General features: G+C 38.9%; 1 protein-coding gene across 5 annotated transcripts in view; it reads left to right on the top strand.

The window, feature by feature from the left end:
- The window catches only part of MLIP (muscular LMNA-interacting protein), a 103868-nt gene that overhangs the window by 69756 nt on the left and 9250 nt on the right, over nt 1-24862 (top strand). For 4 of the 5 annotated variants that reach the window (XM_017739325.1, XM_017739324.1, XM_017739328.1 and 1 more), the window contains 3 exons: nt 1501-1545; nt 7325-7452; nt 24121-24174. In XM_017739325.1, the coding sequence (XP_017594814.1) occupies nt 1501-1545; nt 7325-7452; nt 24121-24174 (227 nt within the window). The remainder of the gene's footprint in view (nt 1-1500; nt 1546-7324; nt 7453-24120; nt 24175-24862) is intronic. The other variant, XM_017739326.1, reaches the window with a different exon arrangement.

Below are 24862 nucleotides of genomic sequence, written 5' to 3'. Positions count from 1 at the left end.
GCCAATATTTACCATAAATTCAGGCATCCAGCTTAGGGATGCCTAGGGATACAACCAGTTTCTCTTTGCTGGCGTGGAAAATCACCCTTACAAACACTTCTTTGTCAGTCTCCACCAGAACTTTCTAGATGAATGAACAAATTAATATTTAAAAATGTGTTTGGGAATAACACAGAGGATTATTGGTAGGCTAATCTTTCCTATAAATTCTGCAAGTGTGTTGAATTTTTTGAGTGTCAGGAGACAGACTGGGGTCTCCAGGCTGGGCTGTGGTGCCTGAGCTTGATGGGTCCAGGCTCTCCTGTGCTCTGCCATTGCTGTACTCTGAAGCAGTCTCCTGAGGGATGTAACAGGTGTCTATAACAGCATAGGTGCATCACAGCTCTTTCCCCCTCTTTTGCTCTTCTTCCTTAGTAGGAGATAAAAAGGCTATTTCTGCCCCAGTTAATAATCCAGGAGGTGGTTTGTCCTCTGACCCTTAGGAAAAGGGCACACAGAAGTGGTTTCCCATAGACTTGTCTTCTTTTAGTATTTATGATATCTAATATTGGGATGCTTGTCAAAATGTTGCTTTGAGGGCATTTTTGGTTAAAAGAGGAGCTTAAATTTGTTTATGAGTAATGCTAAAGTATTATTTATAATTGCCACATATAAAGGTATATATATGCACACATGGGAATATTGCTAATTACTCCAGTAGGTTACATTGAGTAGTAGATTGTACAAGTATGTTGGGATAGCTTGCCATTTAACAATGAAAATGTTACAGATTTGCCTTGGCCTCAGCTGTCTTTTATCTTCTCATGCACTTCAGAACCTTTTAAGGATGTAAGTGATTGTTCAAGTAGCAAGGGAGTGTATAAAAATATGAAAACTAACTTCAGTGTACACCTGCTGACAGCTAAGTACTGCAGTTATAATTCAACAACTTTTAAAACTGTATGATCTTTGATATGATCCCATTCATCATTGAATAAAAATGCATCTCTCTTGGCTTTAGGGATGATACCACTGATTTTTAATAATAATATAATGATTCTCTAGATAGGAATTTCTCATGATTAACTGGAAAAATGGATGTCCATATTACTGACATGTATGCTTAAGTAGGATTGTTCTGGTTCTCCGACTGTAAAGTTAGGAAAGATTGAGAAGGTAGTCAACCCAGTACTATTCATAGTGTTAATAACATTGATGCTGCAAATTAACAGCCAATGGCAGGCTCAGGATAATAAGATTTAAATTTCACTATTAGATCAAGCTGAAAAAGGGAAATTTTGTTGCACTTGGAAAAAAGAATCCCTAAAATCTTAACAGGTATTTGATTATATCTAGAAATAAACTGGAAATGAGAATGTTTTATATTCTGTCATATCGCTGCATCTGTGGGAAAAGCTTCTGTAGCTAAGCTAAGCCTAGGGCTGTACCTGGATTTTTTTATGTCATCATTATAATCACAGATACTGCATATGATACTGTATGTATTAATCTTTTTTGCAGGCCAACCTTTACAAGTCGGTGCCTATAGTAACTGAGAGTCAGCTGGTATGTATAGCACAGCTGTGATACACTGCTTTTCAAAATGTGCACAAGCACAAAATTTTATTAAGTATTATTTGCTTTCTTAGTCCTTTGAAAAAAACTGCTGTCAATATCTTTTTACAAAGCTGAATTGCTTCTACAGAGCTGTATTGCTTTTCTTTCTGTGCTGAACGCACACCTGTTTAAGATGCTATAAATCCTGACACTACTTGTAAACCTGTGGGCCAAATGCCAAACTACAAAGTCATGCTGAATCTTGAAGTGTATGACAGCAGTAGAGTCTGCTGCTGGTTCTTGGAATCTTTCAATATTCCACTTCTTCAGTTTTGTTTGAATGCAAGAAGACTCTAGCATCTATTTTCTTCTTACACTGTTTTACATCAAAGCTGCTTTAACTAGCGAAAAGCAAGGGTAAGGTCAAGTCAGAAAGTGAGATTATGTATCAGATGTTCATTTTAGCTCTGATCACAATTTCATCTTCTTGGAGCCAAACTTTCTGAAGAAGAGTCAGAAGAGAAATCATGAAACCTGCCCAAGTGACAGTGACCACTAATGAATGCTTAGGGAAGAAAAGAGATGTGGATGAGAATTTTTCCCCTTGTATTTCAACTAATGGAATCTTAGGGACTTCCTCAATCAATTTCTTCTGCCTAGCAATCTGACTGTGTCTTCTTTCATGATTTTTTCCAGTTACTTTTTGAATATTGTTATATTTTGGTCTTTATAACATCATCTATCCATAGGCTTTACTTTGTAATTATGCATTGTGCAAAATAGTACTTTATTTCTTTGTTTTAAACCTATGACTTGACCTCAGTTCTTGTACTGCAACAGCAATTAATATTTCTTTCTTCACTTTATAAGTAACATCAGTTATTTTCTAGGTATTAAGAATAATACACTACCAGTCATCTCTGTTTCTTGTAGAAAATTGAAAATTCCTTGGTCACTCTTTGAAAAGTATGGATACTGTCCCATATCACTGTTGATCCTTCTTGCCCTTTTCTTTATCTTTTTCAGGTTTTTGTTTTTGTGATTGGGAGACTAAAACCATAAACTGCTCTTGTATAGCTCTGAATACAGAACTTCCAATTTACACGAGGGTGTGATAAGGTCCTTAATTGCTATTTCTATTCCTTTCTTAACCACTTATAGTACTTTATTTAGTTCTTCTGACTTGTATTGAGCAGCAAGCCAATGTTTGCACAGAACTGTACACAATAAAGCCAAGATATATTTCCTGAGTAGTGAGAGCTGTTTTCTCAGCTAATTAGTTCATTGGTGCATGAGCATGAACAAATTTAGGATGTAGTTTAATTTTTTGCTGTGAAATGTATCAATGCTGAATTCAGTTGTGTTTCACCTGCCTTTTATCATTCATTCACTCAGTATTGTAAGATCTGTTGGTAACTCTTTGCACTGATACTTTGTTTTTACTCCCCTAATCAGTATTACCAGCAAACTTTGTCACCTTGCCAGACACTCTTTTCTAGCTGATCTGCATCCATAATTCAAAGCCCAGATTCCCAAGCAGATCTCTGAGGAACTCTGTTTGTGACTAGTTCCAACTCCACTGCTGTGGACAGGGACGCTTTCACTAGACCACGTTGCTCAGAGCTCCATCCAACCTGACCAGGGTTGGGGCATCCACAACTTCTCTGGGTAACCTGTTCCAGTGCCTCACCACTCTCACAGTAAATAATTTCTTCCTAATATCTAATCTAAACCTACCCTCTTTCAGTTTCAAGCAAATCCTTCTTGTTCTGTCACTGATGGAATGGGGTTGCAACTGGGACCTGACCCACCAGTTTCAGCAAGATCTCAGGGGCAACCAGTGTTATAATAACAGGGGAGAAAAGTAGAGGTGAACATGCCCATACATCTGCCGACGTTTAGTCTTCTGACTTCAGACAGATATCATGCAAGGCTCATTTTCATGTGAAATACCTTCTGCTCCTGAAGGAGGGTGGCCATGTCCGTACTGCCTATGGGGAGGCACTCTGGCTTATTTCTAATTGTGCACTTGCTGACCTGGGCCAAAACCATGCCAGAGAATACCCTGGCACTGGGCCAGTATCACTGATTATGGGTCAGCTTTGGAACTTGTGCCTTGGCCCCGTGTAATTTGCTGAAAGTTCTGTACCCATGCAATGGCAGCCCAGTGCTACTATAACAGCCTTTACCATTTTTTGATGTTGTTGTAGGAAGACCAACAGTTTCCTCGGCAAAACTTAGTTGTAGATTGTTTCTCAGTATGTCAGCTGTGACATCTGCCATCAAAGAAAGAGTTCAAGATCTTAGTTTTGGATCAAAGACTTTATATAGCTTGTCAGAGTGCTAATAAAGTGTTTAGAATTCTGGTAGCTGGCTGATATCTCTCACTCTGGTAGCAGAGTCAGTCATAAACATATGACTCAGTCAGCACTTGAATACACGATGTCATTTAGAAAATGCTTCCTTAAAAGCATTTCTACAGCATGCTTTTGGAAGAGGTTTCTTACAAAAGGAGAATAGCTTATCCTTGATGATTTCAGGTACCACAATGGGCTTTTAATTGCATGGTTACATGGCGTGGAGGAGTTCTAGAAGGCCACAGGTCCTTCTTCTGCATAATGATGACTTGATAACAACTGCACCTTTGTTTTTAGATTTATATTTACCTTTCTGTTGAAAGCCAGATATTGTAGGGATGCTTTTCAGAAATTTTGATAGAAAAATAAGTATTTTTTGGTGAATCCTACAAAGATATATTAATGAAATATAAATTCATTAAATGAGCACTGCATCTTTCAGAAAGTTGATCTTTGTAATGAAAACATTTTTTATGCAGCTTGACAGTTACTACTCTTTAAAAACAATTAGTATCCCTTCACAGCTGATTTTTTGCTTTCAGTTGAATATTTTTCTTATTTGATGAGACAAATGAAAGGGCCCCAATCTGTGGAGAGGAGGGAGAGGATAAAACACGAGTCTAAGGGAAGATATTTTACTCCTTGGGCCTTGCTCTTCCCAGGTGCATTGTGCTCCTGCCTGCCTCTGCTGCCTTCACCTCAGACCCCGGGCTCTGCTCTGTCCTTTCCCAGGGCAGAAGCAGAGCACAAAACACCCTCTGCACCCTCCCCTCCAATAGAGACCTCTCTTGCCTTGTCCTTGCTGGATGCCTGCAGATCTTGTTTTAAGGTGATCCATGACTCAGTTTACACGCTACGTCCAGCCATCTTAGCTGCATCATTTTAAGCTTACTTTCATAATAAGCTTTTTTATTTTCCAGACTGACTCCTGGAGTGTATTGCTCTTATAAATAGACAACATGATGTTATTAAGTATACATATTTATTTTATAAATAATCTAATAGTGAATCAAGTCTCTTCTCTGCATTTTTATACCCAGCTGGATACTGTGATGGGGAGGGAGCTGTGACAAAACCTATTCCTCAGTCCCAGCTGGGCAAGCTTCCCCTCTGTGCTGCAACCACAGAAGGAGCTCAGCACCAGTCCTGTTGTTACCTATATAAGTTGTGACAGAGACCATTCATTTTCTGTGGCTTAGTCGTAACAGAGAAGAATACAACTGACTCATTTAAAAGTTTAAATTCAATCACAGACCTTTGAACACTTGGCTACTAAAATTCCAGTGAGAAAGTGTACTTTTTCTTCCTTTTTTTTTTGGCTCACTGAACAAGTCCATTTTAAAATTATCCCTTAGCCTCCATTTAGAGTTTATGCCACAATCCATCTTGTCAGATTTTACTGTAAGAATTCAAAAAAATCACAGATATACTAAATTGAGAAGTTAATAGTCAAATTTTTTGTTTGCTTGCTAACGAAGGAATTTTTTCTTGGTCAAACAATCCAATTTGTCTGAAATGATGGGTATCACGTATCCATGCTGATCAGATTCTCTCAAATTGTACTTTTCCAACTGAACACTTGAAGATACTGTCACTCTGTCACTGAGGTGAATGGCTCTGGTGCTGGCATGATCGGCAGTGGAATGCTCCAGTGGCGTGCACAGAGGGGCTTCCCAAGCTGGGGGAACCTCAGAGGGAGCTGGAGTGAAAAACTGGCTGGATGGCCAGGCTCAGAGAGTGGTGAAAGGAGTTAAATCTGGCTGGTGGCCAGTCACAAGGGGTGTTCCCCAAGGTTCAGTATTGAAGCCTGTTCTGCTTAGTATCTTTATTGATGATCTGTATGAGTGGATTTAATACACCCTCAGCCAGTTTGCAAGTTGAGTGTTGATCTTCTGGGTAGGAAGGCTCTGCAGAGGGATCTGCACAGGCTGGACCAATGGGCTGAGGCCAACTGTATGAGGTTCAACAAAGTCAAGTGCCGGGTCCTGCTCTTGGGTCACAACAACCCCAGGCAGTGCTACAGGCTGGGGGCAGAGTGGCTGGAAAGCTGCCTGGTGGGAAAAGCCCTGGGAGGGCTGGCTCATGTTCAACAGCAGCTGAACATGAGCCAGCATGTGCCCAGGTAGCCAGGAAGGCCCATGGCATAGTGGCCTGTATCAGGGGGCCAGCAGGCCCAGGGCAGTGATTGTCCTGTGCTCGGCACTGGTGACGCCAGTGGAAATCCTGTGTCACCTCAAATCCTATTTCCATTTGTGGGCCACTCACTACATGAAAGACATTGAGGGACTGGAGTGAGTCCAAAGAAAGTCAATGGAGCTGGGGAAGGGTCTGGAGCAAGTCCTGTGAGGAGGGGCTAAGGGAGCTGGGGTTGTTTAGCCAGGAGATAAGGAAGGTCAGGGGAGACCTTATCACTCTCTACAACTGCCTGAAAGGAGCCTGTAGTGAGGTAGTGATAGGACAAGATGAAATGGCCTCAAGTTTGTCAGGGAAGGTTTATACTGAACATTAAGAAAAATTTCTTCAGGCTGCCCAGGGAAGTTGTTGAATCATGGGGATATTTAAAAGATGTGTAGATGTGGCTCTTAGTGATATAATTTACTGGTGGGACTTGATTATCTTAGAGGCCTCTTCCAATCTAAACAATTCTATTCTACATTTGTATCATTTACAGTACCTGAAATCAATAGTATGTCTCCACTTTTGATACTCTGTCTTAAAATTTCCACTCATTGGACATAATATACTGCAGATATTTAAAAGATGCCTTTAAAGTGTGGTGCAGATGGAGTGCTCAGGTACATGGTTTAGTTGTGAACTCGGCAGTATTAGTTTTATGGTTGGACTCAATGATTGTAAGGGTCTTTTCCAACCTGTTTGATTCAGTGACTCCATGACTCTATAAAATCCAGCATACAATCACTGGTATTATTCCCCAGAAAGGTTTTTCCTAACATGCTTCTGCCTGAGTATAAGTTAACAGCATCACGGGTTGTCCTTCCTTGTTTCACTGTTACTCTTTTGAGGAGCCCAGTGTGAAAGCAGATGCGTGGCTGTGCATCAAGTGTGACTTGAACTTATCAAGCTGCAGCTGAACAGCCAGAAAAAAACCAGCCAGCAAAAGCCACAAACCGTGGTCTGACAGCTCAGTACCTATTTTTTGTCAGTAATAAACACATGCCAATGAAGAAGTTCTGTGTCTAAAAGCAGATCTTGTCACTTTTGTCTACAATCTGTATTAGAAGCATCCCAGGCAGCATAATAATTTTGGTGAATAATTTTGGGGGTGAAATATGTAATTAATAAATTTTTTAAAAATATAGTCAGTACCTCCCCACTGGCATTGACTTGTCTAACAAATAGTCTGTAAATTGTAAAGTATTTTATGTTATTCTTCTTCCATCTCTTTTCTCTTGGATGTGCTATGGGTCAAGACAAAACCTGGTGTCATTCGTCCTGCGCAGGCAAAAGGAAAGAGTTTGCACAGCAAAAGGAGGAGCCCTATCAATCAAATCCTTTTAAAAAGTACCTTGAAGAAATCAGTGATCAAAATATTGAGCAGGTGAGTAGCTCTCACTCTGAAGGATTTTGTAGCCTCCGCTAGTTTCCTTAAAGGTGAAGGAATAAACATAGATCCTTATTTTGTCCTGGTCCCTTCATTTTTTTGCAAAGTTAGATGATTCCCCAAGGGGCACCCGGCTCCTAAAGGAAAGTCTTCAAGCTGAGATTGGCAGCTGGGCTTTCTACAGGGCCATTTTTTTCTGGTGATGTATGCTGCAACCTGTATGCTGAGGAGAGGACCTTTTTATGACGTCTTTAAGAAACATTGTAAAAGAGAGGGTTGAAATCCTGTGCTTCCCTGTCAAAGAGATGTCTAGATCAGATCCACTAGAAAGCGCTTCCTTCATCTGGGGCCCAGACCTGAATCCCCTCTGAAAAGAAATGACAGCAATGACTGGGCAAGGTTCACACTTTCCTCTCCAAGGGAGACTGCAGAGGAGCTCCAGGGTGTTTCTGTGTCACTTCCAGTGCATAGCTCCCCCAGGTCCATACCTCTCCCAGGTCCATGTCCCTCCACAGATTGTGGGTACAGTTCTACCACATGTGATGGGCATTAATGGGCAGCCCGTGGGGCAGCAAAGGTGCTGTCTTCTCCGACAGCCTTCTGCATGAAGCCATAGGATCACTTTGCAAAAACACATCTTGAACTTTGCTGATATGTTTGAGGCATTATCTCAGAGCAAATCCAGAGAAATGGCTGTGATAGCCTTTTCTCATGCATTTGTGTTTGTGTGCAATATTGGGAAATAAACCTTAAATATGATACATAATCTGAATGTTCCCTGTAGGAGTTTGTTATTAACCTATCCAGTGTGTTCTGAATCTTGCATCTGGAGGGAAGTAAGATGAAGCCAATAGTCCTCTTGTTAGACACGATGTGAATAAAATACCTTACTAATTGAATTTCTCTTACTCCTATGCCTCTCTAGTCACATTAGAGATTTTAGCAATGGCAGCCCTCTCTTCTTCCTTTTAAAACAGAATTTAATTAAGATTTTAATTTTAGCTCTTTTCCTTCCTCTCCATAGCTCTGACTTGATATAGAAAAATCTAAGAATTTCTCAAGAGTACTGCAGCAGTGCAGAGGAAAATAATTGTGGTAGGAATGGGTTCCAGCAACATGTATGGGTACCATCAGAAGGTTTCTATAGAATGTAGAGTTGATATAAAATATAAGAAAAAATGAATAAAAATAGTGATTTACAATTTGACTTTGAACTTTTGAGGTTGACAGTGAATATTTGAGTTCGGTGCCTACAAGTGAGTTGATAGTGAGTTATTCATGCTTTAACTTACTGAAAACCTTCTGATGCCAAGGTACTGTGCTGCCATTTGCCTGGGATGAAATAGCTGGAGAGTTATCTGGAGCTGTTGCCAGAGAGCTTCTGCCCTAGGCCATCTCGGCAGAGCCTTCCTGCAAAGGCAGGGGCAGCTCAGACCTTCCTTTCATCAGAGCTGGACACTGATTATGCTGGCTATAGTTTTAGTGATGAAAGAATTCTGTAATCACCAAACTTCATCTTTTCAGGCAAAGACAAACCTGGGGTTATTGCCAGAGCTTGAAGCATTATGACATTTGAAGCTAACTGTGGAAACCAATCAACTTACACTTTATAAATTACTTGTGACACATATTACTGATATACTGACAGCATAAGTCCATGTTGTTGTTACAACAGAACGCGAAATTATTTTATATAAAAGCTACACATTAAAATGAACAAAAAAAATACTGCACTGTCTTTAATAGATGGAAAAGTTAATTTCCCAATTAATAGGTTTAGTTTTGCTACCTTTATTTAAAAGGAATAAATATTATGTCATATGCCTTATAGGACTGATAAACTGGTATTTTTGTCCTAAGCTAAGTAATATTACAAGTTGCTGTAAAATACTTATTAATTTAGAAGATCTCTGTTAAGACATCTTTGTTCTGAAAAAAGTAGTAGTGACTTGTATTCAGATGGATTCACTTAACAGAAACTGATTTTGTTTGTGGGAGCAATGGCTGTATGATTCTAGTGGTGGTCCCATAGAACAATTAATAGTACAATATTATGTGGATCTAGGGAAAACTCTAAAGTGCTGAACAAGACAGCATATGCTCTTAATTTCAGCTCCTGCCTCCCAGAGTAGTTTCATTGTGCTGATATTATATCCCCTGTGGGTGGAGGAGACTTGGATGCCCAAGTGAGGATGTTCACAATCTTGCAGCATCTGTGAAACTTCCCTGAGGGGTTTTAGTGCCTGTAGGAGGGCTGCAGCACTGACTGTGGAACTGGGCTTGGTGCCAAGATAACAGCTTGAAAATTGCGCTGGCTATCTTTAACCATGGGGTTTTTTAGCCCGTAAAGACTAAAGACTCATTCTCCCCCTTCACCTGCTCTCAGTAAAAGCATTTTTGGCTGCACGGTGGCTGACTTCCAAAGAAGGGGAGTTGTTCCTACCAATATTCCACCCAAATCAGGTGAATTTACTGCTTTGACTGGATATAAGAGCTGGGAATTAAAACTAGGAGACTGGGAGCTAGGCATTCTGCTCCCTGTGGAAGAGCCAGTGCCAATCCACTTGTCCACAGATACGACCTTAGCACGACTATGGCTGTGGGCAAAAGTGCTCACACTGTTACCGATTTTCCCTGCTTTTCTTTTAAGATTTTCCCAGTCATGCTGGGAGATTCAGCTCTTACATTTCTATTCTCTCTCTTTCTCTGGGTTTTCTTTTCCTTTCTTTTTAATTCCGTTGCTGACAGCAACCTCTCTAGGTAATGTTGCTGCCTCTCCTTCATGTAGCCCATCTTGAAAGGACAGACCCTTTCAGACTGCATCTTCGAGGAGGGTAGAGAGTAGATGAGATTCCAGATGGCATCAGTTTTATTAATTTATCTCTTTCGATTTTTCTTAGACCTCTGCAGTAAATCTCTGCCCTGCCAAACCTCTCAGTGTGACACTGAGCACTGGTGACTATTGTGGGTGACATTCAGTTTGAGACATAATGATGCAGCCAGCTGTAAGTGCTGACTTTCAGCTTCACATCCCTCTGTTGAACACACTGTGTTTTCTGTGCACCAGAGAGTAGCTTGTTTGCCTTCCATTTCGTTAAGAAATGTCCCTTTGTGGAAAAGGTCCATTTCCCTTAAAAATAAATGGTAATTTCCCCTTAAACAGGTAGATGATCTCATGCAAATAATCCAATGTAATTAACAGAGAAAAAAAATATCTAAATTAGTAAAGATCACCTGGAAAGGATGTAGTTCAGCTCACAAATATCTTTCTTCATCTGTGTTCTGGGTACAGTGTTCATAGATTTACTCATGTACCAATAAAAAATCCCAATTTATTTTGGCTTTTTTTTTTTTTTTTTCATGTTATCATATGCTACCATCTTTATTTTTTTTCCCCTGAGGGCATATACAATTGGTATTACTGTTATCTTGTGGATATTCACCCCTCAAACACTTTTTACAGACAGAGTGTAATATTTTTGAGGTTCCAATCCAACAGTATTAAGCTTCCCACATTTTTAGATGCCTTTAGATGCCTGTATTTTTCCCATCATGAGAAAGAATTTTTTTCCTCTTAGTACATTTCAGTAACATTCCAGGAATTTTGTAAGTATGTTCCACTTCATTCAAAAAAGAACCATGAAATACACTGGAAGTGGATATAACTCCTGAGCAGTGCTGACATGACAGCTTTATGAAGATTTTAATTTGAAATTGGGGGAACAAGGTCTTTTTTGGAGGAAGATTAGACATTTTGTTACATAATTATGTGAAATGACTCATAATGAATGTTAGAGAATTTGTGTGCTTGAAAATACTTATTAGCAAAAATGTTCACAGACCCCTTTGTCCTTTAAAGAAGAAATTACTTTGGGCAAGGGAAGGAGAAAGATCAGGATGAACTAAAGAGATATTAGCTACACTTGGTGTGAACTTGTACAACCTGTTTGCCAAGGTTTATCATTAACAGAAGCAGGACTGGTGCCTTTGAAGAGGCACGGCAGGAGGCAAGGGTGGTGTGAAGTGGCTGCGCCGCTGCCAAGCTCTGATCCGTTGTTTGCTCATGCTCACTCTTTTGGTGGGCGATGCATTAGCTTCTGCTGGAACTAATCACAGCTCTTGTCACAAATTTTCTGGTTCTTGAGCTCAAAGGCACAGCACAGGGGAGTTTCTGGTCTAGACAGCCAGCCAACTGGGTGAGAATCCAGGATGTATTGTGGCAACAGCCTTGACAAAACCTAAGTGCAAGATGTCTGCCAAAACCTGCCTCCTTGACTCCTACCCCAAATCTTTTGAAAAAGGATTTTATCCTTTTAAAAAGAGCAAAAAGAGCACACATATTGGGTTTTCTTAACGAGAAACACTATTAACTACCGACAACTTAGAACAGCAAAAAATACTGTGTATGCACCTTCACTGGTTTAACTCTTAAGTGTCTCAAAAGTCTTGTTGAAAACGCTGGAATGCTCCTGCTCATACACAGATACAGCCTTCTTTTGTACCTCTCAGACACTGTTTTTACATTGGTTTTGTTCCCAGCCCACTGCCTCATTAAATCCCCCCAACATGACCATTTTATCCTAGCGCAGGATCCTTCAGGGATTTCCTTTTCTGTCACTTGAGCACCAGTTGAGCTGCAGGAGGGAGATGCACTGGACCCCAGTATAACTTGTTTAATGGGACATCTACTGCAGGTTTTTGTGTGTGCACTTTCATGCCAATGAAAATGTTTAGTGTAGATCAGTTGTATTGCCATGAAAATTGAGTACCTTTCCTGATTAACCATCTAGTCCTATGAAACATAAAAAGGTGCAAGACAAGCACTTTGCTTTTTGCCCAAACTACTTTTTTTTGCACCCATTAATCTGTTTTTGTTTACTTTTTCTTTCATAAAAGATTGCTCTCCTACACCGTCTGTATCCAACTAAACTGATCACTCCAACTAAGTCCCCTTTGTGTCCTCCATCCATCTCCCTCACTGACTGTCCAAACCCTGGACCTTTCAGCTACTTGTCTTCCATCATGTGTGATGCTCATGAGAATCCTTATAGCCCTTACAGACACAACTCTTTGTACAATAAAGTGAGCGTCAAGTGTGGTGTGATTCAAGAGCTTTGTAGGCTGTTATCCTTTTAATTCTAGGCAGAATTCAGCTGAGTCATTAGGATTCAGTGCTGGTAAGTGCTGTGGGAGATGTATCTCAGATGAGCCTGTGTGTCCAACTTCCCTGGAGATATTACAGCTTTTCCTTTCCTTGACACAGCTCATGTTGGGTCTTGCTTCCTCTAGACTAGCTAGGACAGGCCACTCTTCATTCAAACTATTTCCTCTTTAAAGCAGGAATAATCTATTTCGTCCCTCATGCTCAGATTAATTTTAACACTTACCCACACTAAAGTAGGGGGGTATTTCTTTTTTTCTTGGTGATTGAGTGAAGGGAGGCTAACCTGAGAGAAATACAGACTTTTCCAGTGGCTCTGTCATCCTGACAAACAGTTGTCTCTTGCCAGTACAAAGCGAATGCTGTTATTGCTGAAATTTTTGTCTTCTTTGAGACAGCATTGGAGAAGTTAGACAAAAATCACTGTAGTCCCAGGTGTGTGGGTAACAGGGCTGTCTAATGAGCTTTGTAAAGTGAAAATTGTGTCCTATGCCTTAACTGAAGTCTTTTTGAAGAGCAGCTAGCACAAGGTATTTACATTTACAAGACAGCCCCTGCATCAGTTGTGGAAATTCATAAGCATCCATTCCATATCCTCTTTTTCTATCACAGAATCTGGCTGTAAGTGATCAAACCTTGTTGCCAGGAGAGATCATTGGACTCAGATGTACAGCATGCTTTTTTTGGGATGCAAGAGGTTAAAACATAGGCATTATGTGCTGTTTCTTTAGGCTATGTCATGGTTTCCTCTTCAGGGGAAGTACCAGGGTAAAATACGTGTCACTAGTTACGGGCACACTTGACAGGGAGTTGAGACTGGAAAGTCAAGACTTGACAGGGAGTCAAGTCATTTGGAAAAATGTATCATCTCTGCAGAGAATACATGTTGATCAGCTGTCAGACTCCAAAGAAATACCTGGAAATGCCTTTCTCTCCCCATAATAGAAGCATAATTTATGTTAATAGGCAATGTTAATAGTGTTTGATACCGGCTCCTCCATCCTGTGGGATTTATAGAATTTACCATTTTACCTACTTATGAGGATGAACTAGAACTAAAACTAAAATCAGCCTTCCATTCTGTCTTTGAGACATCCTGAGCAAAAGCACTTTTTCACATCTGAGAGACTGGTTTAAACAGAACAAAAATTCTGTTTAAATGTTTACTGAACTGGGCTGACATGTTTATTTAGGCAGAAAAGATTTTACAATCAAATATTTTTGACAAGTTTCCTTATTCATTGAAAGCATTCACATGAACAAACAAATAGTTCATAGGACCACTAAAGCAATTTTTTAAATACTGAAAATACATATTTTCTGTTGCTAATGAAAACAATGCTAAAAACTCAGAAATTTGAATAGAAAAGTGAATAAATCAGGAAAAAGGTGTCTGAAGATAATTAAGACAGTGTACTTTTTTGGTATATCATGTCAGCTGTTTTTTGGGAAACAGAATAATCAGATGGCAATACTGGGCTATTTTAATACAAACTGAGTTTTTTTTACCCCAAAAACAAATATTCGTCAGTTAGAATTTTTTAATGCTTCTGTTTTGGTCTATAATATTAACTTTCTTTGATAATCAAAGGAAGACTAATTTTGATTTTGTTTACATGATCAATATTTAACATTTGAATCAGTATATGCTGATAAAATTGCTTACAATATCTGCCTGTTATTTCCTGTACCACCCAACTAAAGTCTGAGATATTAATATTAATGTTTTTAAAAAGAAATTATTTAATTTATTGTCATAAATACTTGCAGTAGGAGAAAACATAGCACAGCAGATATAGTAAAAGGTGTTGAAATTTCAAAGAGTTAGACCAATTCTGTGAACAACATCCTGACAGCATGGGAATTTCTTTCTGTTCTCTACTAAACCTGGACTATTTTCTCTGTAAATTCCCTGGACTTTCCCCTCTCCACTTCTCACCCCTTAGGATAAGGAATAATATGCAGTGGCTCACTTGCTGGCTCTCCAGCCACCCAGTAAACACGTGGTCAGTGTCCACATGGTCAATCTATGAATGTTTCTAATTATATGTTGTGTTTGCTTCACCTTCCACTAGAGGGCAAAACCTGCTCCTATAAATTCTTACAACCATTCTTAGTACGTTACAAATACAGTATTGAAAAGGGGCAGGAGGTCACAGTGAATGAAGGTATTCTCCACCTGCACTTTTGTTAAAAAAATACCTTAAACAAGGGTTCCCTCAGAAAAGGGAAATGGAAACAACCAAAATGATCACCTGTGTCTTATATTAGGGAGACTGGATATGGTGAGGTCCTAAAAACCAGGATCACTTCATTTGTTGCCTCGAGATCTAAGATAATATCAGCTGTCTTGATCTGAAATGCTTAATGGAAGGGCACTGTGGTGTTGTTTAGGTGGGCTTGACTTGGTGCCAGATTGGTTTTTTTGAAGTACCTGAATCTCTATAGATGATAAAATTACACAGATGAAGCTGAAAGATAGACCTGGCAATTTTTGTGGATTAATACTGTTCAAATTGATGAAATCCATAACCTGTGTCCCAAATAATTTCACTATGTGGTTTTAAGCTTTGATAGGAGGAGGCAGTGGGAACCAAGATGTTGTGTCTCTTTCCTCAGTCTGTGGACAGGCTGCTTCTGAAGTAAAAATGTTGCCCATTTAAGTGAGCTGATTCTGTGCCTACTTGCCTTGTTATCTCTCGTCCTCTCCTTCCCCACTCTATTGCCCAGCCACCAGGTGCTGCTGCTCTTATTTAAACTCCTTGGACTTGAACAATTACATGAATTAAAAGTTTTATTATTAAGAAAGCTCCTTTTCCTTTGGATTGCAACAAAACAACTCAGGAAAAAGGAGTTATATACAAGTATTGCAGTGATGGAGAGCCTGAGGAAACGTGTAGCTCTGTGGTTTACTCCAAAGCATTCTTCTGATGGGAATCCCTCCAGCCTTTAAGGGGGAACTGTGTAGGGTGGAAGAGCACAACCCTGCACCTGGGATACTGTGTCCAGTTCTGGTCTCCACAGTTCAAGAAAGATGCAGACAGGCTGGTGAGAGTCCAAAGAAGGGCCACAAATATGATCAAAGGGCTGAGAAGGAGAACCTATCCTATGAGGAAAGACTGAAGAAGTCTTCCTGGAGAAGAGAATGCTCAGGAAGGACCTCCTCACAAGATCCCAGTATTAAAAAATAGTTATAGAGAAGACAGAGGCTTTCTCTTCTCGTGGAGCCACATGGAGAAGACAAGGGACAATAGGTTCAACTAGCAGTAGGAGAGGTTTCATCTTGTTATACAAAAGATTTTTTTATAGTGAGAGGGACCAGTCACTGGAACAAGCTCCCTAGGGATGTGGTAGAGTCCCCACCACATGTGTTCTAGGGGTTCTAGATGTGTTTGGACAGGGTGCTAGGTAACCTCACCCAGGCTCTCTTTCCCACAAAGGCTGGGCCCTTCCAATCTGTGCTGTTCTAAGATTCTATGATTTACAGGAGGCACGGTCGACGTAAATATCTGTCAGGGCAGAGAGCACTAGATTTTAGAAAACCAGCTGTCATTTTGAAGGAGAAAGGAGTGACTCGCCCAAGCAAAGAGGCAAGAAATGAGTGGGTGTATCTCCCTCAGCTTCTAAGTCCCTAGTGAGTTTCAAACTGCCTTTTCTTTCTGTCAGCAAGGGCTGAATACACGATTTATGAACACTCCTGCGAAAATCTCCCTGTTTGTTAAATATTTAGCAGCATAGCCTTTGAAAATGGATTGGAGGGAACTGCCTTTTTGCAAGAGGGGTGAGAAAATTACCATTTCTGCCAGGTCAGGCATTACTTACAACAGTAGCAGAGGACAAGTTCTCTTTAGTGTCCAACTTTGTGCTCAAGCCAATTTAATTTTTTTCCCTGGGCCTAAATGGAATTTTCTTGAAATCACTAAATGTAGTCATGCTGAAAGTGTCAACTTTTCATAATCACTTGCAGGTCTCCAGGCTCAGAGGTAAGCAGAATATTTAAAGGGAATCTTTATTATTTTTTAAATGAAATCAATGGTGTTTACTTCATCATCCAATCTCCTACTCATTGGAGTTTGTATTTGATTAATAGTAGCATAGTGGGAATTGACATTCTGTGAATACAGCAGTCTTTCAAGGTTGCCATGGAAAAGCACTTTTCTCTGAGACATCATCCCAGAAGCTTTTATTTTCTAGAAGACAGTTTCTTTTTCTCTTTTGAACTTTGATATTTAAATGTTGCACTTGTGTAGGTGTATTGTGGTTGATCAATCCACTATCTGTGATCCAGAAAAATTGCTTTGGTGTAGAAAAAGATATCAGAGGTAAACAACTCAGTTCATTAGTGCTGTGCTAAAAATTGGACCTCCCTGTTGGGAAAATACTAATGCTTAATATTGCTGTGTCTTCTTTGTATATTATTTTATGGCATTTCTTCGGCTTAATGATTTATTTTAATGATAAAATGTTTAGATGACATTTCTATCATGTTTGACTTAGTTTGATAATGCCTTCAGAAAATATGTGTAGAGTTCCTGCTCAGCTCATCTGTAAAGAAAGGCGTTTCTCTTGAAGCACTTTTTAGAAAGATCATAATTTTCTAAAAATAATCAGTTGCTTTCTTCAAATCCATTGAATTAGCAATAGAGCTTGAAGGTATCTTAGGCTCAACAGGAGACCCAGGAACATGCACTTAACATGGAGGTGTCCTAAGTCTGGCACCACCTGTAATGAATTCTGCTACCCATTTCTCTGGAGACAGCTCTTCCAAAGAAGGAGAAAGGAATTGATTACTGTGTCACTGCTTTTGGCCTGGGTAGTTAGACAAGTCTGAGAGCCTTTCTGTCCTATTTCCAGTAGGAGAAGCTGTTGATGGTAGGACCCTGGCATTTCTTTGGTGCGCTTCTGTTCATTTAGAAAACATGCACAACGCATGGGATCAAGCTCCAGCAGGCACTTTTATGCTTAGAAACCAAAATGTTCTTCCCAGTGAACACACCCAGGAGTGTTCAAGTTTCCTCTTGGAACACAGTTACAGCCACCTGTGTTTCTTTCTGCCATTACTTTTATACAGGCTGTCTCTGCTGGGACAGATTAAACCAGTCTTAAGCACCAAATAAGTGTCTACATAATAAAAATTTGAGTTCATCCTTATATCTGGCTTTCAGGGGTGATGGCATCTAGTCTTCTGCATAGTGGATTTCAGTCAGACATTTTTTATACAATAAACATTCCCAAATATAATAGAAATTCTGGCCCTGGCTAGCAACTTGCTTCTGAGAACAGAAGCAACCCAGAGGTAAAGGCTGTTATTAACAGCATTAGCAGAAATATGTAAATGAGTGAAGAATATCAAACAAGATTTGGCGTGTGTGAAACCTGTGTGAGAAACAAAACTTATACTTGTACACTTTTTACTGAATATAGTAAAAAAGCAAGGCCTGAAGAAAAAAAGAAAATCATAATTGATGGAAACTATCCCCAAACACCTAGATCTATATAGAAATTTGTATCTTAGGGCTCACGGAACACAGGTGTTTCTATGCAATTTCCCACTGCTTTTTTAGATTTTTAAAAACACTACTCAGGTATCAAGAAAAAGTAAACAGTTAACTGATAGACCTTTGGAAACTTTATAATTTAAAGGGCAAATTAGAGTTCACTGAACTTTTATTGCAAGTGTTTGTGTAATGTATACTCTGAAATATGGTCTTAATTCACTCCAGTTTTAATTATGTTAGATAAAAGCATAAAATAGAACTAGTTCTGGTGAAATTCCAAGAATGTACTCAGAGCTTGAATTCAAGAAGTCAGAATTTACTGATTGACAGAGGTGTTGTGAACTAGCTTTCTCTTTTTCTCAGTTAAATACTAGCTATAATTTTAGTAGTTATATTATGGGCAGAATATGATCTGAATGCAAATTTTTATATAATAGGTGGCAATTACAGATGTGCACTCTTGAAGATTCATTCAAAGTTTCTGGTTTGGATTTAAAGTAGCTAAGGTAAAAGATCGCTCTTGCATCAGAAGCTTGCTCAGGAAACTGGGCTTTTTCAGTTTTGCAGGTAATTTGGTAAGAAAATACGTGGGGGAAAGTCAGCTCTAAAAATTAAATCTAGTTCATTTCACAGTGTCACCTGGAAAGCAGTTAGAGTTCTTTGGGTGTTTTCATTCAATGAGAAATGAGCTCTTTCCTTGGGCCAGGAAGTATCATCAATTCTAAGCAATTACTCCATTTCCATGAGTCCATAAATAGTTTACAGTCAATATGTTGAAGGAAATTTCAAATACTTGTGTAGTTGGAAATTATGACATTTTCTGTCCAATACACATTAAATTTTGAAAACATTTAAATACTCCAGAAACCAATATGCATCCTTTGGGTTACATGAACTATCTCAAAGCAAATAGTTCTAATCCATGTGATTAGAAGAGATTTGTCTCTGCTGCCTTACCCTGTGAATGTGTAGGTTGTGGTTCTCATGCCTCAAGTCTTCACTATGGGTCTGAAATCCTTGCTGGCCACTAGCTCCCGTAATCCCCAATAGTGAAATTAGCCCTGCAAGGAACTGCAGCACTTCATTAGCCCACAGCAGAAAACAGAGGCTCTTAACATGATTGCCACAAAGTGGATAGTGAAATGCATTTTAATATTTTATGGAAGTGATCCAAAATGTGACATCCAAGACAGACAACACAATATTCTAGTTACAGATGGGTTTTCTTGCAATTGAATACTTCATTTTAATTTTCTAAATTACTAGCAAAAATTTGCAAGAGAAATCAAAATATTATGCAGAAAGCTTCTTCTTTTTTTTTTTTTTTTTGCTAGTATTTTTCATTGAAAAATAATTTTGGCAGAAAATACTCAGTCAAATCCATCACAGACTGGTCCTGCATGTGAAGTTAAACTTGGTCTGGGAAAAAGCAGCCCAAGGAAAACTGCACTGCTCGGCTTGCATGCATCTCCCTCCCACTCCACTTACAGATAAGGAATCCTTGCTGCAAAGCCCTGTAACTCTTCCAGCCTCTAGCATTCTCTGGTATTGGGTTGTCCAGAGAAGCTGTGGTTGCCCCATCCCTGGAAGTGTCCAAGGCCAAGCTGGCTGGGGATTTGAGCAAGCTGGTTTAGTAGAAGGTGCTTCTGCCCATGGCAAAGGGGTTGGAGCTAGGTGATTTTTAAGGTCCCTTCCAGCCCAAACCTTTCTATGGCTCTATGATTAATTCTATTTAGATTCAAATCTCTCAGTCTCACCACAGTCTGGTGTCCTTCAGGCCTGTGTGTGGTAGGAACCTATCAGGAAACCATGTTTGTGTGAGTTGTTTCTTTTTTGCAGGTATTTATCAGTACCTGGAAAGAGTTTTGAAATCTTCAAAATAAAAATGTACAGCTACAGTAGTGTATAAGAAGGATTTGCAAGTCTGTCACGATGTTTTACTGCATAAGTCTGAAGGCACATTGTAAATCTATATTGTGATCACTATTTCTACTTTACTTTTTGTTTCCATAGAGGTACAAGATGCAAAAGAATTCAGTGCTTAACAACTGAAACTTTGAAATAGATTTTATACTGTATCATTTCAAAGAGACTAGAGGCATTATAATCATAAATTGCCTGTTTACATTTATTATTTTCTTTCCCCTTAGTTGAAAGTAGTCCTTGTTCTGCTGCTGTGGGTGTTTTACCATTTATTGGTACCGACTATTTAATGTTCATTATCACTCAGATAAAGTGGAGAGACATAAAACAGTTTTATAAAAATGTTTGTTTGTTTTGTGTGTTTAAATAAATGTTTTTAGTCTTTGAGAAATCAGTCATTTTTCCCTATTGTGAAAGCATGTGTCTATGTTTAATTAGGGTCTAGAGTACCTAATTTATTTTCAAAGGTGATTAAAGACTTGACAGAGTAGTGTAAATGTGAATGTTCTCTGGCAACTATAGTTGAAATACTCTTATTTCTTATGTATGTTATCTCTCACTGGTTCCAGTTTTAAACTGGTGCCTCAATTAGCAAAGGTTGCAGAGCCTCCAGAGAGCAACTTAGATTTATGAAAAATGTCTTACACTGAGAACAATTCAGAAAGCTTTATATTAGTTCAGAGGCAGCTGTGATTCATAGCACAATAAAGATGAACTGACCTTTTAAAGGCAAATATGTCTTGCTGATTACAGAACTAAATGAGCAAAGGTCTAATGAAGATATTATATAACCACCTCTTTCCAAGACTTGTCTAAGTCTGTAAGAAGTTATTTTGGGCAGGTATATAATTTCTCTTTGAAGTTACATGCTGCTAATACTTACATATTGTAAAGATTCTCTGCTCTCCTCAGTGTAATTTTGCAGCAACAAATGCAGATTTGTCTTGTTTGCTCTTCCATTGTTCTTAGAAAATATAAAGAAAAAATGTCACATTATGAGAAATCTGAGTAACGTCTGGAAAAGTCAGATATTATTGATTAATCTTGTAAGAGTAATGCAGAATTTTGTAACTTTGTCAAAGGAAACGAGTAGAAATTATAAAAGAAATATTCATCTCCCATCATCAACAGACACGATCTTTTCGCATTTGCATAGGAGGTAGGACTTCTTGCCAGCTGCTTTGACCTGAAGATGAAAGAATGCCGCTGACAGAGTTTGATGAGGTCTCACTGAGACTACACACCGATAAAAAGTACAAAGATCCTAGTTGCATTCACACCCCAGATCTGGTGGACGCAAGCACATTCCTATATGACTCTGAGGGGTGGTAGGCACACAGTGTCTATTTATGAAAGGGCTAATCCAGCCTCATTCTGCCTACTTCATGTTCTGGTACTTTTAAGTTGTCTGTGTAGTGTGCATTCAAGAACACCAAAAATCACAGTTTTAAGGAAAACTCAGAAAGGAAAGAATAAGACTCTATAGCCTCTTGGTTAAACTCAGGACAGTATGGGACATTTTCTACAGCAAGACAGACACATTTTGGTTTGCGCTGACACTTGATGGAAATAACACAGATAATTGGCCTCCAGTTCTTTAGGATGAAGTCACCCAGCCAAGGCATTTGTTTCCTTTGCAGCTGGCAGAGGCAGAATTGTATGATTCCAGGGAAGAACCCAACACCTTCCTTTCAGGGACCTGCAAGACTAAATGTTATTTCAGCAGAAAAAGAGTTCAACACTAGGCTTATATGTTCCTTATTCACTGAAGTACTGCTTAAAGTTCCTTATAAATGAGCCATATGCGAATTCCTTAAGTCTAGACTCATCTGACAAGTAGAATGTATAGACTCTTCTACGATAACTTCAAGGGTTTTAGGTCAGAGAAGCCTTGTGGAAACAGAGAGAACTGTATATTGTTAACTAACTCTTTTTCTTCATTATTAATTAGTGAATTCCTTACCTTCTTTCAATTAAACCTCCCCAAAATAATCAATATTACATGTCTGCTCAGAAAATATAAATAATTTTTCTCTCTGTGGAGACTGTCACACAGTTTGTCTCTTTAGTTTGAAAAGAGGGTGCTATCAAAATAAGGGAAGCAAATATATTTCTTGGACCAAAAAAGGTAATTTTGTCTGGTCTAAGGAGGGACATGAGACCTCATATTGAAGAAAAAGGGTAAGGCAGAATCATGACTCAGAGGGGCATTTCAGGTTAACAGGACAGGCAATGGATACTTGGCAAGAAAGGCCAGGATGAGACAACACAATAGAAGTGCATTTTTCATTTATTTGCTCTCTGTGCAATTTGAGAAAAAGAGCTGCTTCATTCTCAGATCACTGCCTGGCTAGGGAACTTTTCTTTCTTGTGAGTAGTGGACAATTCTTCTCAGAGGGCTTAGCTGTACATCAGAAAGTGAAGAGAATATGAACAATACTTTCCTCCTTCTCTTTGTGGTTGACCCTCCAAACTTTGGCTGGGATACAGATGGGCCACATTCTGATAAAGCAATGACTATCTCAACTGTGGGGTTTATTTCACTGGAATACACTTGCCAAGATACGACAGGTGTTGCTAGAACTCTGTACCTGTGTATCATCAAGGATTGCCCAGCCTTGGTAATCATGGGATGTTTGATTTGGAAACAGGAGTTCTGTCTCCCATGCAGACCATCCAACACCTCCTGTGTGTGCTGCAGCAGGGGCTGGTGTGAGGTCTGGGGGATGCCTTGGCAGCTGCCTGGTTGACATTGGGAGCCACGTGAGCGTCAGAGGGAGGGATGTTGCCACTGAGAGAGTCTAGGCACCTTATCCCTTCCTTACCCCTCTTTTGCCTAAATTTATTCCTTCATAGAAATATATTGAATAAATAAATAAATCTGTTGCCTAAAGTTATTCTCTTGCCTTTTCATTTTTGGGAATAATAATCACAAAAAAAAAGAAGTTAAATGGTTCAAAACTTCTGTTGTTGCTAAAGTAGATTCCTTCTTCCCTGGAAAGGAATCAGGGCAGATTTACAAAGGAAGAGAGAAATACATAGCACATCCATAAAGTAATTGCAGAAAATTAGAACGTATTCCACTTCAGTATATTTCTTTGTGTACAGGGCCAGTCTAGCAGATAGTTTTGCTTCTCAAAAAGCACAGTGTAAAAATCAATTTTCTTAGAAGAGCAATATTTTTAAGCAACAGATAATTTTTTGATTCAATATTTGATCTAAATGCCAAAACAAATTAATGCCTTTGATACACTGAAAATAGCAGGCTTCTTCCAATCTTGTTTTTGGAGAATCCTAAAATACCCAAATCCCAGAACTTTCAGCAACCTTTTCTTTAGAGATGATGTCTCTGTGTCAGCCTATAATAAAATGTCACAAGCTTATGATCTTAACCTTGGCTTTATAGGCTCCAGCTGATCTATTTACCTGCATTCTAATTAAAATCTCGTTGAAGTTGGTATGGTTCTTCACTTGAGTCACAGCCATCAAACTTTATTACTCAAATGCAAGATATATAATATTCAAACCACTGGAAAGTTACCAAGATTGAAACCAGTTTTCTGCACATACTAATTACTGTTACACAGCATTTTTTAGTGAAATGTTTGTATGATTTATGTCTATGAAATTTCATAGACATATGAAAGGAAAGCTCTTTTGGAGGAGATACGAGAAGACAGATATTCAAAGTGACAGAAATATGGTTGCAGTTTTAAATAACTTTATGTGCATTATCTAATACTAAATGTATCATAAATTGGTGCTCTTGCTGTGATTTTTACTTGAGATGCCTCTTTGAAATTCAAAAGGGATTTATCCCTTCCCCAACCTTTTAATTATGGGAATATAATATAACAGAAAACAGACCATAACTTGAAATAGATTTTCATACAGACAAGGAGTAGTAGAGTCGGCTGAACACAAATTAGATCTCATTGCCTTGCTATCCTTTGTATGTCTGAGGGTATTTGCTTTAATTTTAAATTTTAGTGATATTTATATAGAAATTGAACTGCTAATGAATTCTTTTTTCCTGTTTTTAACCTCATGTTCTCTCCAACCTGTGACATCTTGGCTCGGCAGCCCAGTCATCCCATGGTGCCTATTCCAGAAAATGAGACACTCATCTCCAAGGAGGTAATCAGTTGACATTTAATGGGTTTAAGCATCTGCATGCTAGCTTTATCTTTTATTTGCATAGCTCATATAGAGTTGATCAGTAAAAATGTGCAGAGCTTCCAAACCTGCTTTAATCCAATGCAGAGACCACATAAACATTATTTGTTCTCAATGGTCAGTGAAGAAAAAAATCGAGAGTTGTTTTGCTGCCTGTATTGCTTATGTGAATTTGAAATAACACTAACATTTATGCTCCAGGTTCCTGGTATGTGCTGTTGGGATGTTAGAAAGTGGGAATGGTTAAATTGTGCTCTTTGTTAAATTATGCAGCCATATTTAAATAACACCTTCCACTGTTTTCAGTCACTAATATAGCTCCTGTTTTAAATCCCAAATACTACAACAGGTACCAGAAGCACTTAGGATAATTAGTTATTGAGAATTTCACAAAAGACAGTCAAGAAAACATCAAATGTAGTTCAAGTTGTCCAGTATCAAAATTCAGTGCCAATTTTATTTGACTTTGAAGAAGGATAAAAATTTTCTTGAAGTCTAAATTCAGTGGCCAATTCCTGACTATATTTATATAACTAAACTTTAGAACCATAGTGGTTACCACCCTAGACAGTGAGAGCAGAAGCAATCTATTAGTCATTATCAATTTTCTCTTGAGACAGAGCATACAGAAAATTAAAAAGGTTCAGCA

Source organism: Corvus brachyrhynchos, unplaced genomic scaffold, assembly GCF_000691975.1.
Source record: "Corvus brachyrhynchos isolate BGI_N302 unplaced genomic scaffold, ASM69197v1 scaffold136, whole genome shotgun sequence".
NCBI lineage: Eukaryota > Metazoa > Chordata > Aves > Passeriformes > Corvidae > Corvus > Corvus brachyrhynchos.
The sequence above is the reverse complement of the archived record's forward strand: the minus strand, read 5'-3'. Positions and strand labels throughout refer to the sequence as shown.